Source organism: Camellia sinensis, chromosome 14, assembly GCF_055761805.1.
Source record: "Camellia sinensis isolate YWXY chromosome 14, ASM5576180v1, whole genome shotgun sequence".
NCBI lineage: Eukaryota > Viridiplantae > Streptophyta > Magnoliopsida > Ericales > Theaceae > Camellia > Camellia sinensis.
In genome coordinates, this window is record NC_138974.1 from 30,643,726 (window position 1) to 30,660,701 (window position 16,976).

Here is a 16,976-nt window from a genome sequence, read left to right on the forward strand (position 1 = left end):
AACTCAATGGCTATGCACAGTGAATTGGTGAAAGGAGCAAACAGTCCTCAGTTTGGTGAAATGTTTGATGTTTTCTCAATTTAATACTGTTTTGGTGCAACCGTTGGAGCACAAAAAGCAACTTTTTTTCATCAAATTTGAATTTGATGTTAGATTTGATGAACGGTTGGAGATGGCCTTAGTGTTATTTTTTTAGTGGTATGAATCATTATTGTAAAAAATTGTGAATGCTTTCTAATTTTCATTAAATTTGTTTCTTAATACACACAAAAACAAAGAATGAAAATTAAAAAAAAAACACTTGTTTCTTTTGTGACTGCACGATGCTTCTATAGATCAACAAAGTTCTTAAACCAGTGATTTCAGGCTTCCAAAGCCAGCTGTTTCTGCCGATGAAGACCGTTTAATCCCCCGGTTACATTGTATTCCTCTGCATTAAAAAGCTCTACATAGTACCTCCAAAAAGACGGTTTTTCATATTTTTTCACCAACTCCAGGCTGCCTCGGCCGCCTTTTAGAAGCTGCACAACCTGCAAGTGGAAATCAGTTGGTGTTTAATTTCACAAAATTTTACATAATTAGTGCATAATCTATATTGAGAACATGCCTGTCTCATTCGGGGACGTTGAATTGAAGATTGTTGTATGCATAAAAAAGCAGCCAAGACCATCAGGTTCACCTGTAGCGAGTTGTAGTCATCACCAAGAGAAGAATCGACAAGCTCTCTGATGTTGTTCTTCTTGAGCAAGGGCTTTGCCTATAAGTAAATTTGAAACCTCTGAATGTCAATTCATCCAATTTATTTAGAAAACATGTATTATAAAGGGAAGTTCGGGTTTGGAGGTCTTACCCAGACGACAAGGCTTTGCTTTGAGTAGTCCAAAGCTCGACGCCCAGAAATAAGTTCCAAAAGCAGCACTCCAAAGGCGAAAACATCAGTTTTCTCATCTACTATGCCATGCATTAAGTACTCGGGAGCAAGATAGCTGCAATTGAAGGGGGGAAAAAAGATTTCAAAATGAAATATTGTGTGAGATAACAGATGGATGAGACGTGTTAGGTTTCAAATTACCCAAATGTGCCTTCGGATTTTGACACTGTATGGTGAGTCCATCGCTCTGGCAGCCATTTTGCAAGCCCAAAGTCACAAATCTGAATTGAAAATAGTTACTGAGGTTCAAGGCTCCCAAAAACACCTTAAGAAAAGCATATTTTGTTTTAGATAGGTTTGGTCATGCATAGAAGAATTAAATGAATCAGAGTTCAAATCAAGATTATAGAAGTATCTTTTGCTGTAAATTTTCATCCCTACAAATGTCCGAATATAAGTTTTGTATAAAATTTTGAAAAGCAAAATTACCTGAGGCTCAAAGTGTTCTGTAAGCAATATATTTGCAGCCTTGATATCTCTATGAATGATTCGCCTTCGACAACCCTCATGAAGATACAGCAGACCTTCAGCGGTTCCCAGTGCTACCTTGTACCTAATATTCCAGCTTAGTTTCTCCTTTGAACCTGTTAAAGTAAATTAAAAATCATACAAGTTTTACTCCATTGTATTACAGCATGTAAAATTTGGAGGAAAACAATAACTGGAATTTAGAAATTACAAACAAACCATGAAGCTGAGAAGATAAATTTCCATGTGGAGAGAACTCAAGAACAAGGTGCATTCCTCCTTCAACCCCATATCCAATCAATTTAGCAGTATTGGGATGGTTGACATGGGCCATAACCCCGAGCTCCAATAAAAAGTGGCCTATTCTTTCTTCAGTCTGTCCTCGTGTCAGCCGCTTAATCGCTACAACCTGCCCGTCTCGCAAATGCCCCTTGTAAACTTCAGCATATCCACCCTTTCCAACCAAGTTTTCTGTTATGATGGAGCAAATGAAAAAAAATGAGAAAATAAAACAAAGCAATCACACAAGAACAAAAAAATATATGTGGTTTAACTATATGCCTACATCCATGAGTGAATAACAATACAGGGTTTCACTATCAAAAGAGGAGAAATTATAAGGGGCATCTGTCTCTCTCAAAGGCGTCTGTAACAGGAATTATAATATCACAAACTAATTCTTGAAATAAACCATAATATATAGTAGGATCCAAATACAACAAAAATCAGGTGACATAACGAATGAATCAGGTCATGCGGTTCACCATTGGGTTTTAAGCACAAACTGGGTAGAATACGATTATATGACACACCCACAACGTTCTCTACAACTCAAATTCTATGCATAACTGGCACATGAGCACAGTTCCACAAGGGTCATGATGTTGGGAAATTGGTTATAAATTTCAAATTTTGAAGCAAACTACATACCATGGCTGAAACAGTTGCTTGCAATTTGGAGTTCAGAGAGGCTAAAATTCTTCCACCGAGGCATGACATAGCGCAAATCAGTATCGAAAAGGGGATTTGTTGCAGTGCTGATGTCTTCTTTCATGTTACTGCTAATTCTCCTTGAGAGCTTCATGATGCTGAGAGGATGCAAGGTGGGTAATGGTATTTTTGATCTGCTTTTCAGTAGTTGGACCAAACCACGCCATAGCGATACAAGCTTTGAGTTTCCTTGAACTTCAAATTCGGATGTGCTCGGGTTGGAAGAGACTATTTCAGATTCTGCGGTCCTTAAGTAGTCCTCAAGAACTACAATAGGGCGGTACAAACTTTCCTTCCCCACCATTCCAAAAAATCACAATGCTGTCAAGAAAGAAACAGTTTGCAGCATGATCAGGGCTATGCATTGTGTAGAGAAAAACTGGAAATATATGAAAAAGATTGAAATTTTTACCTTTAGAAGAAACAGATACAGAGAACAGAGGATTCAATTTCATCGTCATAGCATGAAGTTTAGCCTAATTCAATTGGGGGAAAAATGGTATGCAAGCTGTTAATGGCCCATCATAAGGAAATTCAAGATCAGAAAGTTTAGGGAGGCCAAGATAACGAGAAACAAACACTAACACACGTGAAAACACAACGATAAATAGACAGCAGAAGAAAGCAATTCAAGATGTTCGCGTTTAGTCCCAAAATACATTAGGTATGTTACAATACACCAAAGAAGAGAACAGGCAATAATTGAGAAACTAAACAATTAGAGAAAGTCTCAACATGAACTAAAACCAATTGAACCCAAAAGCAGCACAAGAAACCATTGCAGAGTTAGAAGCAGAAGAAACCCAGAATGGAAGAGTCATGCAAAATGATGATGCATACCCGTCAACTGAAACTCAACAATAAGTGAAAATAAATCCGAACAAGGGGTTCCTGAGAAAAGAACAAGAAGAATGGAGATGTCTGCTGGCTTACCCGTGAAAGAGAATCTGAAGATTGTCAGAACTGAAAAGCAAAGGCCACTGCACTTGCTGCACTTCAACGATCGCACCGCACCGTACTCAACATTCTGTTATTCCTTGAGTCTAAACTATCATTACAAAATCAATCAAAATCAAATCAAATAAGGTGATTGATATTTTAGATTGCCTCTCTGCGTGCAAGCTCTCTAATCAAAAATTTTATTTTATATTCTCAGTACGTGATCATGTACTCCCAAAAAATTCAAAAATAGTTGCAAACTAAAATTTAAAAAAAATGTCACCAATTTAAAAATATAAAAATAAAATAAATAGTTGAATATATGTAATTAAACGAACGATCATGATGGTGTTTCGTGATCCACCAAATCAATTCTGGTATAATCCAAATTGAGGAGTTGTAACAGTTACGTGTTGCACCCACTTAGCTCGCAAAATTTGACATTCTGTTTAGAGGGCGAGTCTCAAGGTCAAAGCATAAAAGTAAAAATATAACAACTACTACAATAAACATTAGATTTGCTGATATCTGAAACAAAAAAAAAATATCATAAGCGTCAAACAAAAGTCCGTAGGACGCCATATGGTTGGTGTCCAACCTTTTCCTCTTTTAAACTTTTATAATTAAGGTATCGTTTGGCAAATGATTTTTTTAGTCAAAAAATCATTAAAAAAAATTAAAAAGTCAACAGTTCATACTAAAAAGTCAAAGGCTCTGTTTGGTAAACCTCTCAAAATATAATTTTATCCATTGATTTGAGTGTGTTGTTTGATTGGAGCTTTCAAATCATAATTCTACATCCATTTCTCAAAACTCATTTCAAAACATAATCATTAGTTTTCAAAACTCATAACCAAACACATAATTCAAAACTTTTTTCAAAACTCAATTTAAATCAATATTTTAATTTTTTAAATATTTAAATATTTTAAAAATATTTAAATTTTGTTAAGATTTTAAATATTTTAATATTTAAATATGTTATGATTTTTTTAATTTTTTAATTTTTTGAATATTTTTAAATATTTTAATTTCAAAATATTACGATTTTAATTTTTTTAATTTGAAAATATTTTATAAAAATAATTTCAAACTGTATTTTATAAAAATATTTTTAAATATTTTAATTTTTTTGTTATGTATTTGGTTTCGATTTGAGTATACAGTTGTAAAAGTACTATGGAGTTTCGAGTTATGAGTTTGGTTATGAGTTTTAAAAATAATTTCTTAATTGAGTTTTGTTTTATGTGTTTGGTTACGATTTGAGTGCATAGTTGTTTTTAAATTTAAAATATTAACAATTTAAATTATTTAAAATTTTACAATTTAAATTTTTTGAATATTTATTTTAATTTTTTACTTATTAAATTTTTTAGATTATTTAAATTATTTAAATATTTATGATTTAAATTTTTTGAATATTTATTTTGAAAAAAAATTATTTCTTTTGTAGTATTTTCAATTAAAAAATTGATTAATGTTATTTTCTGTTAATAATAATTTTTTTTAATTGAATTTTAAAAAGAGTTTGGTTATGAATGTTGATCAGAATTTTTAATAGTGTGAAAGTAGTGTATTTTGTTATGAGTTAATATAATTTGAATTAAGTTTTAAATTTTTTTTCCAAAACTCATAACCAAACAAATTTTCTTACTTCACATGTCAAATCAAACTTTCAAAACTCAATTCTACACTCAATTCAACACTCTATTAAAAATTCATAACCAAACAAATTTTCTACACTCAAATCATAATTCCACAACTCACAAACTCAAAATACAACTCATACTTGCAAATTATATTTACAAAACTCTACCAAACACAACTAAAGATTTTTTTTTTCTCTCTACTTTTTGCATATCTTTTTGTAAAAAGTCAAAAAATATCCCAAACATACTAGTTTTTTTTGTTCATATTTTAATCAAATAACTAAAAAGTTACTAAATTAACCTGTTCCCAAATGAGGCCTAACACTATGTTTGGTTGAATGATTTGGAAAAAGATTTAAAAGGAGAAATATAAAAGATAGGTGAAATGTGAATAAAATATATCTATATGTCACATAGTTTCACAAATTTCTTTTATTTTTCCTTTCTAAATCCTCAAACAGTGTAAGTGTTTGAATCAGTTTGTGCATATATCAAGTAACTGTAAAATTAATGACGTGACAAACTTCTAATAATCCTTTGGGGGATTGAGGGTTGTTGCTGTGCCTTATGGCACAACAGCCCTGCTATGAGATCTCGTAAAGGCATTTTTTGATTGTATTTTGATAATCTGAACTGTTCACATTGTAAGGTTTGTCAAGTATATTATTCATTTAAAAAATCAAGTTAATCGGACATCTGTAATCCCATAATCAAGTCCTAATTATTTTTAAAAAATTATTAAAATCATGTTAACCGTTTATTTTTTGAAAAATAAATGTGCTTTTATTATGAGACTACAAAGTCTAATTTATTTAATTTTTTGCATAAATGATCTATTCAACGAACTTTACAGTGCACAGTTCGAATCATCGGAACACAGCCCCAATGGGCCTCACAACAGGGACCAAGACCTCCTCCTTTTGGAGGGAGTTGAATTTAAGATTGTAAATTTTATTACCCAATCTTTACCACTTAGTCAATTCCTTGATACATTCCTTCACTTTTGTTCTTACATTTGACATTGGGAGCTTTTTTGATAAATCCATTTTCTAAGAGTTTTATTCCATCCAATCCATATTCTTTTTTACTATTTCATTAGGTCCAATTTGAGATAAGAAGACCAAAATACCCTTTTCATCTACTTATGTTCCATTTAGTTCACATTATTTTCTTATGTTTCAATAAGTCATATGGGTGACATAATTACCAAAATACCCTTAATGTGAATGTTCACATCGTCAATATAAATGTTTATATCGTCAATGTGTAGGGGCCCGGCTCATGTCGATCCTCGTGGGTGCCGAGAAAAATTTGAGTCGGGCCGGGCCGGCCCACAAGCCAAAAAAATAGGCCCGACCCGGCCCGTTGATAATATGAATATTCACATTGACAAGTTAACATTCATATTGATAGGAGTGTAAAATTGGCCTGCGGCCCGTGGGCGGCCCGAAACCAGCCCGTCGCCCGGGGTGGGCCCGGGCCGGCCCGTTCACAATATGAATATTCACATTGACATATTAACATTAACATTAACATTGACAAGAGTGTAAAATTTGCCCATGACTCGTGGGCAACCCGAAGCCCGGGCTCGGGCCCGGGTTGGGGCGGGCCCGGCCCGGCCCGTTGACAATGTGAATATTCACATTGACATGTTAACATTCACATTGATAGGAGTGTAAAATTAGCCCGCGGCCTGTGGCCGGCCCGAAACTCGCCTACGGCTCGTGGGCTGCCCTGGGCGGGCCCGGCCCGTTGATAATGCAAATATTCATATTGACATGTTAACATTCACATTGATAAGAGTATAAAATTAGCCCGCGCCCCGTAGCTGCCCGAAACTAGCCCACGGCCCGTGGGCGGCCCGGGGCGGGCCCGACCCGGCCTGTTGACAATGTGAATATTCACATTGACATATTAACATTCACATTGATAAGAGTGTAAAATTGACTCGCGTCCCATGGGCGGCCCGGGGCGAGCCCGGTCCGACCCGTTGACAATGTGAATTTTCACATTGACATATTAACATTCACATTGATAGGAGTGTAAAATTGGCCCGTGGCCCATGGGCGGTTCGAAACCCGCCCACTGCCTAGGGCGGGCCCGACCGTTGCCCAAGACGGGCCCGACCCGGCTCGTTGACAATGTGAATATTCACATTGACATATTAACATTAATATTGATAAGAGTGTAAAATTAGCCCGTGACCCGTGGGCAGCCCGAAGCCCGACCCGCCTCGGGCCCGGCCCGTTGACAACGTGAATATTTACATTGACATGTTAACATTCACATTGATAAGAGTGTAGCATTAGCTCGTGCCCCGTGACTACCCGAAACACGCCCACGGCCCGTGGGCGGCCCGAGGCGGGCCCGACCGGGCCTGTTGACAATGTGAATATTCACATTGACATGTTAACATTCACATTGATAAGAGTGTAAAATTGACTCGCGTCCCATGGGTGGCCCGGGTTTGGGTCCGGGCCTACCCCGGGTCGCGGGCGAGCTTCAGGCAGCGGACAAGTTTTACACTCCTATCAATGTTAATGTTAACATGTCAATGTGAATATTTACATTGTCACGGGTCGGGCCAAGCCCGCTTCGGGTTGCGATCGGTCTTCGGGCCGTCCATGAGCTGCGGGCCAATTTTACACTCCTATCAATGTGAATGTTAACATGTCAATGTGAATATTCACATTGTCAACGAGCCGGGCCCGCCCTGGCCCGAGGTCGGGCTTCGGGTTACCCACGGGTCATGGGCCAATTGTACACTCTTATCAATGTGCATGTTAACATGTCAATGTGAATATTCACATTGTCATGGGTCGGGCTAAGCCCGCCTCGGGCTGCGGTGGGGCTTCGGGCCGCCCACGGGCTGCGGGCCAATTTTACACTCTCATCAATGTGAATGTTAACATGTCAATGTGAATATTCATATTGTCAACGGGCCTGGCCGGGCCCGCCCCGGGCAGCGGGGGAACTTTTGGTCGTCCATGGGCCGCGGACCAATTTTATACTCTTATCAATGTGAATGTTAACATGTTAATGTGAATATTCACATTGTCAACGGGCCGGACCGGGCCTGCCCCGGCCCGCCCATGGGCCGCGGCGGGTTTCGCGCCGCCACGGGACGGGGGCCAATTTTACACTCCTATTAATGTGAATGTTAACATGTCAATGTGAATATTCACATTGTCAACGGGCTGAGCCGGGCCGAGTCGGGCCCGCCTTGGGCTGCTATCTAGTTTTATTCTCTTATCAATGTTAACATGTCAATGTGAACATTCACATTGTCAACAGGCCGGGCCGGGCCCGCCCACGGGCTGTTGTCGGGTTTCGGGCAGCTACGAGGCGCGGGCTAATTTTACACTCTTATCAATGTGAATGTTAACATGTCAATGTGAATATTCACATTGTCAACGGGCCGAACCGGGCCAGCCCCGGGCTGCGAGCTGGCTTTTGGCCGCCCATGGGCCGCGACCTAATTTTATACTCTTATCAATGTAAATGTTAACATGTCAATGTGAATATTCACATTGTCAACGGGCCGGACCGGGCCCGCCCCGGGCCGCCAATGGGCCGCGGGCGGGTTTCGCGCCGCCACGGGACGGGGGCCAATTTTACACTCCTATTAATGTGAATTTTAACATGTCAATGTGAATATTCACATTGTTAACGGGCCGGGCCCGCCCTGGCTCGCGGGCGGATTTCGGGCCGCCCACGGGCCAATTTACATTCCTACAAATGTGAATTTTAAAATATGAATGTTCACATCATTAAATTGCTAATCGTTGAAAAAATATTTATAAGGGTATCAAAATTAAATATAAGGGCATAAGTGTCCAAGAAAATAGTGTAAATCAAGAAAATGGACTTTATGGAATAAAACTATACATATATGGGACTAAATGGGTTAAAAAATTCCTTCATAAATTTCTTGAGTTAAAACACTTCTAAATTGAACTTTTCAATAAAAATCCCATTTGACATTGATTGTTCATATGAAAAACTAGTAATTGCATATTGTATAATGTTTAATTGTTTGTATATTATAAAATAGATCAATTTTTCTTTAAAATTGCATTTAGATTTTATATTTGGATAAAAATTTATGAAGAAAAAAAAAAGGAAAACAAAGAAAAATAAAATACAAGTTCAATTTCTTTTCACATTTATCATTTTTTTCTCCACGCTTTGTTATCTAAATTCTAAATTCAAATAGTAATTTAAAAAATTGTGCTAAAGTTGAATCAACCATTTTTGCACCGAGTACTACTAGGGAAAGATAAGAGACACAATTGATTATGGTTTTTTTTTTTTTTTTAATTTTCATTTTTTAATATAATAAATTTGAGTGATATATTATTATTATTACTATTATTGTTATTATTATTATTATTATTACACTGTAATTGTCGAGTGGAATTCAATTATTGGTATTGAATTGCCAATGCACAAAACATTATCAGATACTTTAGAATCATTTCAACATAATTAATTACAATCACCAACAACAACACGAATGGCAAATAATAAAACCCTGAAGCAAGCAAAGAATTCATGATAGAAAGAGGAGTTTGATGATTGGTTCTTGGAGAAGAAGCAATAAATTCTTGTAATCAATCAATCATGTCTAATACATAATCTGTTGCCTTGTACATGCGGGGTATCTTTACAATCACTTCTTTTCTACGCATGAGAGACACGAACAATATCACAAGAAGTTTGAATTGGGGATCACGGGAGATCCGCAAAATTAAATAGTTCAGATTTACTGTCAATAATTTCTTGCACCAAAGACGTCTATGTGATTGAGATTAGCAAAATAAGTAGGTGTTTGATATGCACTAAAAAAATATATATATATTTTTTATATATATATATATTTATTTGGGTCATATCAATCAATATTTTTTCTTTATTTTTCTACTAGCTTTATCTACTTTTATGCATATATATATATATATATATATATTTTTTTTTTTCATAAAAAGTCAAAAAGTATATTTAGGCCAAGTTTGACGAGTTGAAAAAAAGTCAAAAAACTAAAAAGTTATTTAAAAAGTTAAAAAGTTATCACTATTCACCAAAAGTTAAAAATTACGACTACACGACTCTCAATCCTAATTTTTCCCTACACATTAATTTATACAATTTTTTAATACACATTTTTTCATAAAAAGTCAAAAAATTAATCCAAACATCCTTATTTTTTTCCTCAATTTTTTAATCCAAAAAGATAAAAAACAGGCCAAACATCCCAAACCACCCCAATATTTAGTCATGTACTTCGTCTATTTTGGTTTTCTAAATTAGCATAATAATCACATTGTTTGATTTACGTTGACTTTCTAAAAATTGAATTTTTTGATTTTTGATTTTTTTGGGTGAATTTTTTTAATATTTTGCGTAATTTTTAAATTTTTTTTACATACATCTAATCTAAATACACTTAAAAATTATAATTTTTGTATTTTTTTAAAAAAAATCACTAAATAAAAAAAATACAAAAATTAAGAAAATTCAATAAATTTTCATATTTTGTTGTATTCAATAAATTTTTTACACAAATTTTATACTTGTTAAGTATATCAAGATTAATTGGATCTAATTTTTTTTTAAAAAAATTGATTAAAATATTTTAAAAAATCTCAAAAACTACAAAAATATGAATTAAAAACTTAACAAATTATTTTTAAAAATTCAAAACCAAACAGAGTGCTTGGTTCAGTGTTGAATTGTTCACAAAAATCACTTCAATCAAACAGTGAACACGTTTACTCCAAAGGCAGTTATAAAACTTGGAGAACAAATTAACATATGACATAAATATTCTCCAACCCTAAGGGGGAGAGGTATGTAAAATCAATAACTATAACTAGGGTGCAATTCGGGCAGGTTCAGTCGGGTTGAGAGGTTGTTTAAGCTTAGTTCAAGTTGTGCTAAGACTTGTCCAGGCTCAAATTGTAACTTGAGATTACCTGGCCAAGCCCGACCTTAGTTAAACCCGAGTTGCCTGAATTACTCGAATTGTAAATGAATTTCAAATTTTTTTTTTTACAACTACATTATTAAATTATTAAAATTTGACTTTATATATATATATATATATAGAAAATCATTAATACCATCAAAACAAATAATTTATATAATGTAAGAGAGATACCGTTATAGTAGTCCTTACAATTTATGAGTGAAAATAAAAAAAAAAAAGTAAGATTTTATGTTGTTTGTATATATAATATATATTCAAAATGATTTAATAATCTAAATTACTTTAATATCATGTAATGACCAATAATTTATACATATATTTAATATTTTTTATATATCTATATATGTATAATTCGGGCTTCGGATTACTCGAGTTGTTTGACGTCTTTGTCCAAACCCGTTCAAATTTAATTCAGGCTTTGGAATTTTTGTTCAAGTCCATACCGAATTTAAAAATATCTTGTCTAAACCTTAAAACAATTCGAGCTTGATTCATATTGTTCGAGTTGAGTCTGCCTAAAGTGTACCCCTAACTACAACCTGGTGAGTGAATTCACTTTAACAATTTTATTCTTGTACTGATTTAAGTATTAAAATTTTCTCCAACTATCCAATAATTATCAATTCATAAACTTTTTTCTCTCTACACCAACTATGGATGTGATTATCATTTCTCTCATTAATCTATCATGTTATGTATATACATTTTTTTTTGAAAAAGTCACCTTCTATGTGCTTGATTCCGGAACAAGTTGTGTCATCTTTTTATAGTCAGGTTGGTGTGGGCTTCCAACTTATCAATTTATGTTTGATTTGTTAGGCATTGGCTTTCCACTTTATAACTAACCCCCTCCTTTATATCGTTTGCTTCTTGTTTTTTTCCCATTTTTCTTTGTTCTTTTGGATCTCTCTCGCAGAAACTATTAAATACATTTATTAATTTGTTTTTCTATATTCGTGGACAAATAATTCTACACAAGATACAAAGTTTACAATACATACGTATAATGAGTATTAAAAAATAAAGCTGGTGAATTTAGAAGTTTGTACTCTCTCTCACATACACATAAACATTGATATTGTAACAACAAACCTCAATTTAAATGTTAAAGTCGGGCTGAATATTTTGACATTCAAGTCATGACATTTAGGCATCATTTGAATCTAGCTTCTTCTTTTTTTCTTTGAATCTAGCTTCTTCAAGTTTTTTTAAATCCTTTTATTTCTTGAGGCAATAAAGCTTGAGACCCCCAGTGGGGGTACTGGGGGTCCTCACTGATTGGTCCAAAAAAAACAATTTTTTTTTTTTTTTTTTTTTTAAGTTTTTGGCCATTGCCAGCCCCCCACGTGGAGGTGGGGGTGCTGGGGGTCATTCCCTGCTGGGGGTCTCCAGCAGTAGGGGTGTACACGGTCCGGATTGGTTCGGTTCTGAGAAAATCCAAGAACCGAACCAATCCTAACGGTTCTGTGATTTTGAGAACCAGACCAGACCGTTACACTTGTAAAACCGGACCAGAACCAAACCGAAAAAACGGTTCGGTTTCGGTTTGGTTTACGGTTCCAAAAATTTCTATTTACAAGAATAATTTATTAATGTTAGCAAAATAATTATTCAAACTAATTACATTTAACTCATGATAAAAACTAATAATATTAAGGCATTACTTAATATTACATATATATACCATCCTAATATCATTAAAATTATAAAAAATCAATTAATAAAAATAAAACTTGATATTATATATATATATATTTTATTTTATTTTTAAATTCGGTTCGGTTCGGTTCGAACCGCGGTTTTTTCATAAAATCTATTAACCGAACCGTTTTTACGGTTCTCATATTTCTTAATCCGTAACCGAACCAATTCTTAATAGAACCGAATCAAACCGTATAATTCGGTTTGGTTCGGTCCGGATTATCGGTTTGAACGGATTTTTGAACAGCCCTATCCAGCAGGGCTTCTTGAGGTGGCAAAGCAACAAGCCGAACAAATCAAGTGATAATTTGTTTAAATTTTACTTGTTTACTTTTTAAGTCGAACTCAAATAAGTTTTAATCGAGTTAAATGTGATTAATTTTATTTTTATAATACTTATAATCGAATCAAGTTGACTGAGAAGTTATTTAAACTTGATTTAAAATTTTAATAAATTTTTAAATGAAAAATATTTGAGATCTAAAAAAAAAATTCTCACAATTTGACCCATATTGAGGTAGTATAATAAGTGTCAACTTTTAATTAATTACACATCTAATAATATAAGACCTACTTTCTATACCCTATCATTATAAAAAAATTTATGAATCTAAAATATCGATCTTTAACATTACTCATTTTAAGTATGTTTACACTTTGCTTACTTTCTTAAGCAATGCAGCGGAGCATGAGCTAATCCTAATTTTGAGAGAGTTGATTGAGCCCGGCCCGTTATGGATGATACTGCCGACAATCTTTATATGTCCAAGTCCATTAAGGCTTCAAAAAGTTCAAACTTTTAACTTCTTTTAAGCATGTGTTTGGCAAGTGGGTTTGTAGGTTTTTTTTTTTTGACTATTTTAGTCACAAAAAACAAAATAAACTATTTTAGTCATAACAAACAAAATATCACATCCAACCCATAATCATTACATTCTTCTCTCACAAAAAAACTCAAAAAAGCCAAAAAACCAAAAAACCCTTCCCAAACCAAGCTTTTAAGCCCAGACTAAAATAATCAAAAAAGTTAAAAAGCAAAAAAACCAACCCACTTTCTAAACGGAGGCTAAATCATATCACTTCTTGATTTTTTTATATATTTTTCAAAAAAAATAAAAAAATTAATTTTTTACCTACTTTTTAAAAACAATCTTAAATATCCAAACCCCGAAAATAAAATTACCCGAAAATAAAAAAACATTATCCATTAGTTTTTTGTATGAGTAATGATTCATCCCCCTTTTCCACCCACCCCCTTTGACCCCCTCTCTCTCTCATTGGTTACCTTTTCTTTTTCTTTTTTTTTTTTTTCCTGCTCCTCCAATCACCCCCTGCCACGTGGCAAAGGGGGTGAGGGGGTGACCCCCAAAAGGGTCCCAAGCATTATTCTTTTTGTATGGCTATATTTCAGTAGAAGTTACGTCAAGTAGTTAGATGAGATATTATCTTATGCTGCGGAATGCTATGCCAATAGTGTTTTCAACCAATAGTGACGGTGTGATGATTATATTTGAACACCAATCACCTACGCTACTTTATGTCACCCTAATCACATGCAGACCCGGCCTTGAGATTTTTGGGCTCAAAATCAATAATTAACTAATAAATTTTTGAGGCTTTTCACATTTTTTTTTCATTGAATGGAAAAAAATGAAGATAAAAAATAAAAAATTTGTGTTAAAATCACAAAAAATACTTAGTATTACATTACAACAATTAATAAGTGTCGTTTGATCTTCGCTCTTCTTGTATTTTTTGAAACAAATAAATCAATCATACTTGCGTAATCTAGTTTTTTTTTTTTTTGCAAAATTATTTTCAATTGATGACAATGCTAATCATTTTAAATGAGCCTTTCAGTTTTTTAATGGGTCAATTTATATTAAGTTAGTTTGGGTCTTCCTTAATTTTTTTTTGGATTTAAAATATACCTAATATATTACAATAAACTATAATAGGAGGACCCTTTTTTGGGTCTATTTTCAATGGATAACAATGTTAATTTTTTTGAATGGACCTTTCAATTTTTTAATAGGTCAATTCATTTTAAATTAGTTTGGACATTCTTTAATTTTTTTTAAACTTAAAACATACCTAATATTTTACACTAAATCATAATAGAAGGGGTCCTTTTTTTGGATCTATTTGAAGGGGCCCTAGGTCATGGCCTTGTTGGCCCATGTCCAGAGCCGGCACTGATCACATGTAACGAATGACGCAAAATATTAGTATTAGTAAATTTTAAATAAGAACTCAATAAATAATGTGATTAATATTATATAAAATGTGACATCAACAAATCATATATTAATGTGAAACTTGGATGATGTTAGTTTTCTAGCTAGATTTTTAGCTTAAATTTATGTAACTAAATTTTCTTAATAACTATGTAGCGTTTGCATTAGCAGTTTATTTTTATTTTTTGTTTTGAACAAAAGTAGTTTAATTTTTTTAAAAAAGTTCACGTTAAGCATTAAAATGAGATTTTATTTGGTTGAACCTTCGAAAAATTGGAGCATATGGAGAAGGCAAGAATGCTGATTTTTCTTAATGGATATCAAGTCATTCAGATCATTGGTATGAGATGGTAGTCCAAGGCGGTAGGGATGGTAATTTAAACCTGGCCCTACGGGGACCCGACTCCCCGACCCTGATTTGAGCGGTTTTTTCCCGAAAAATATCTCCAACGGAGAGGGGATGGTATTCAAAAATTAATCCCCGATCAATTTCGGGCCGGGGACAGGGTTAAGTGTCCCAGCCCCGGCCCGTCCTCGTCCCTGTTTTATCCCTGAAGTGAAATTACTCTTTTACCCCTATATATATATATAAACCAAACCTATTTTTCAGTTTCACTTCCTCTGTCTCTCTGTCTCTCTCTCTCTCACCGTGGCTATCATCTCCCTCTCCCTCACTCACTGACTCAAATCTCAGTCTCATCTCGTCTCATCTCTCTCATTCTCCCTCCGTCCGTGAAGCCCTCCGTCCGTCAGATCGTGAAGCTCTCCGTCTGAACAGATCTGAAGAAGAAGAAGCCCTCCATCCGGGAAGCCCTTCGTCCGATTGTGAAGCCCTCCGTCTGAACATATCTAAAGAAGTGAAGCCCTCCATCCGTCTGTGATGAACAATTTTTTTTGATGATTGTTGTGTATATATGTATATATATATCTATGATTAATTTTTTTTGATGATTGTTATATATATATATCTGTTGTTGTTGATGATGTTGTGTGGTTTTGTTGAACAGATTTGTTCTGTCGTCCATTAGACAGATTTTTTTTTTTTTTTTTTTTTTTTTGGGTTCTTGTGTGTTGAACAGATCTGTCGGGAAATTTTTGGGGTCAGGGAAACCCGATCCCCGTTAGGGGACGGGGGTGGGGGAAGTGATAGGTTCCCCGTCAGGGATCGGGACCGAGGACGGGGATTTTTTTACCTTCAGGGATCGGGGACGGGGAGTGGCATCCCCGGCCTCGCCCCGTTGCCATTCCTAAAGGCAGTCAACAGTGGTAGTTAGAGGGGGTTATTAATGAGGATGGCCAAGATGCTAGAAGAAAAAATACATTTTTTTTTCTTCTTAAAATTTCATAAAATTTGAAAAATATTTTCATTACCGCATTTTTTATTTTTATTATATGTGTGGAAAAGTGGATATGGAGTACTCATGCTGTCCAGACAAGCCTTAAAGTAATTTTCACATCTGCGACTTGAACTAAGAATAAGTTTCGGACTGTGGTGTCGAAATTAGCACTCTGACGGTCTAGTTAGTTTCTGTAAGATGGTTGGTCTGTTTTACTAATTTCTTGAGGTCTAAGTGTTTTAACACATACCTCTTTCTTTAACATTTCTCTTCCTTTTATAGAGTTATTGTCCTCGATTTTCACTCCATGTAGCTTAGCCTTTCATCATCATCTTGATAGTTCTTCTTACTTTACTTCCTTGATAGGGACATTCTGGTCCCATTCGATGGGTCCATGCCGACTCTCTTGAAATATTCGACTCTTCTATTCAACGCAGCACTTGTTATTCGGCGCTTCACAACTTTCAAGCTCAATCGAGTATTTACTCGACAAATACGCAATGCAGTGGGCTTAGACCTATTCACCCCATTTTAAACGGGCTTCTGCCTTACTTGGCCCACAATTACTGGGCTCTCATAATATGCATTCCTATTGGTTGACTACACTACTAACGTGCTCTGCCGGAGCATAGAATGACTTCTAGTTATAAAAAAAAAAAAAAAAAAAAAAAAACAAAGAAAAAAAAGGAAAAACCGCAGATCACAGCATCAGAGCCCAGTTTGGGTGTCCAGTAT

The 16,976-nt window shown here is 34.7% G+C and overlaps 1 protein-coding gene across 2 annotated transcripts; it reads right to left on the reverse strand.

Moving 5' to 3' along the window:
- Window positions 1-211: 211 nt before the first annotated feature.
- Window positions 212-3,913, reverse strand: LOC114270187 (receptor-like cytosolic serine/threonine-protein kinase RBK2). 2 transcript variants are annotated; one of them, XM_028211633.2, is made up of 9 exons: window positions 3,323-3,913; window positions 2,802-2,865; window positions 2,330-2,710; window positions 1,619-1,870; window positions 1,361-1,515; window positions 1,073-1,152; window positions 851-986; window positions 608-757; window positions 212-530 (listed from the first exon to the last, which is right to left on the reverse strand). In XM_028211633.2, the coding sequence occupies exons 3-9, from the start codon at window positions 2,691-2,693 to the stop codon at window positions 363-365; spliced, it is 1,305 nt and encodes a 434-aa protein (XP_028067434.2). In that variant the 5' UTR covers window positions 2,694-2,710; window positions 2,802-2,865; window positions 3,323-3,913; the 3' UTR covers window positions 212-362. The 2 variants fall into 2 exon arrangements, with proteins under 2 accessions (XP_028067434.2, XP_028067433.2); XM_028211632.2 differs by having other exon boundaries at window positions 2,802-2,897; window positions 3,323-3,806.
- Between the last annotated feature and the right edge of the window lie 13,063 nt (window positions 3,914-16,976).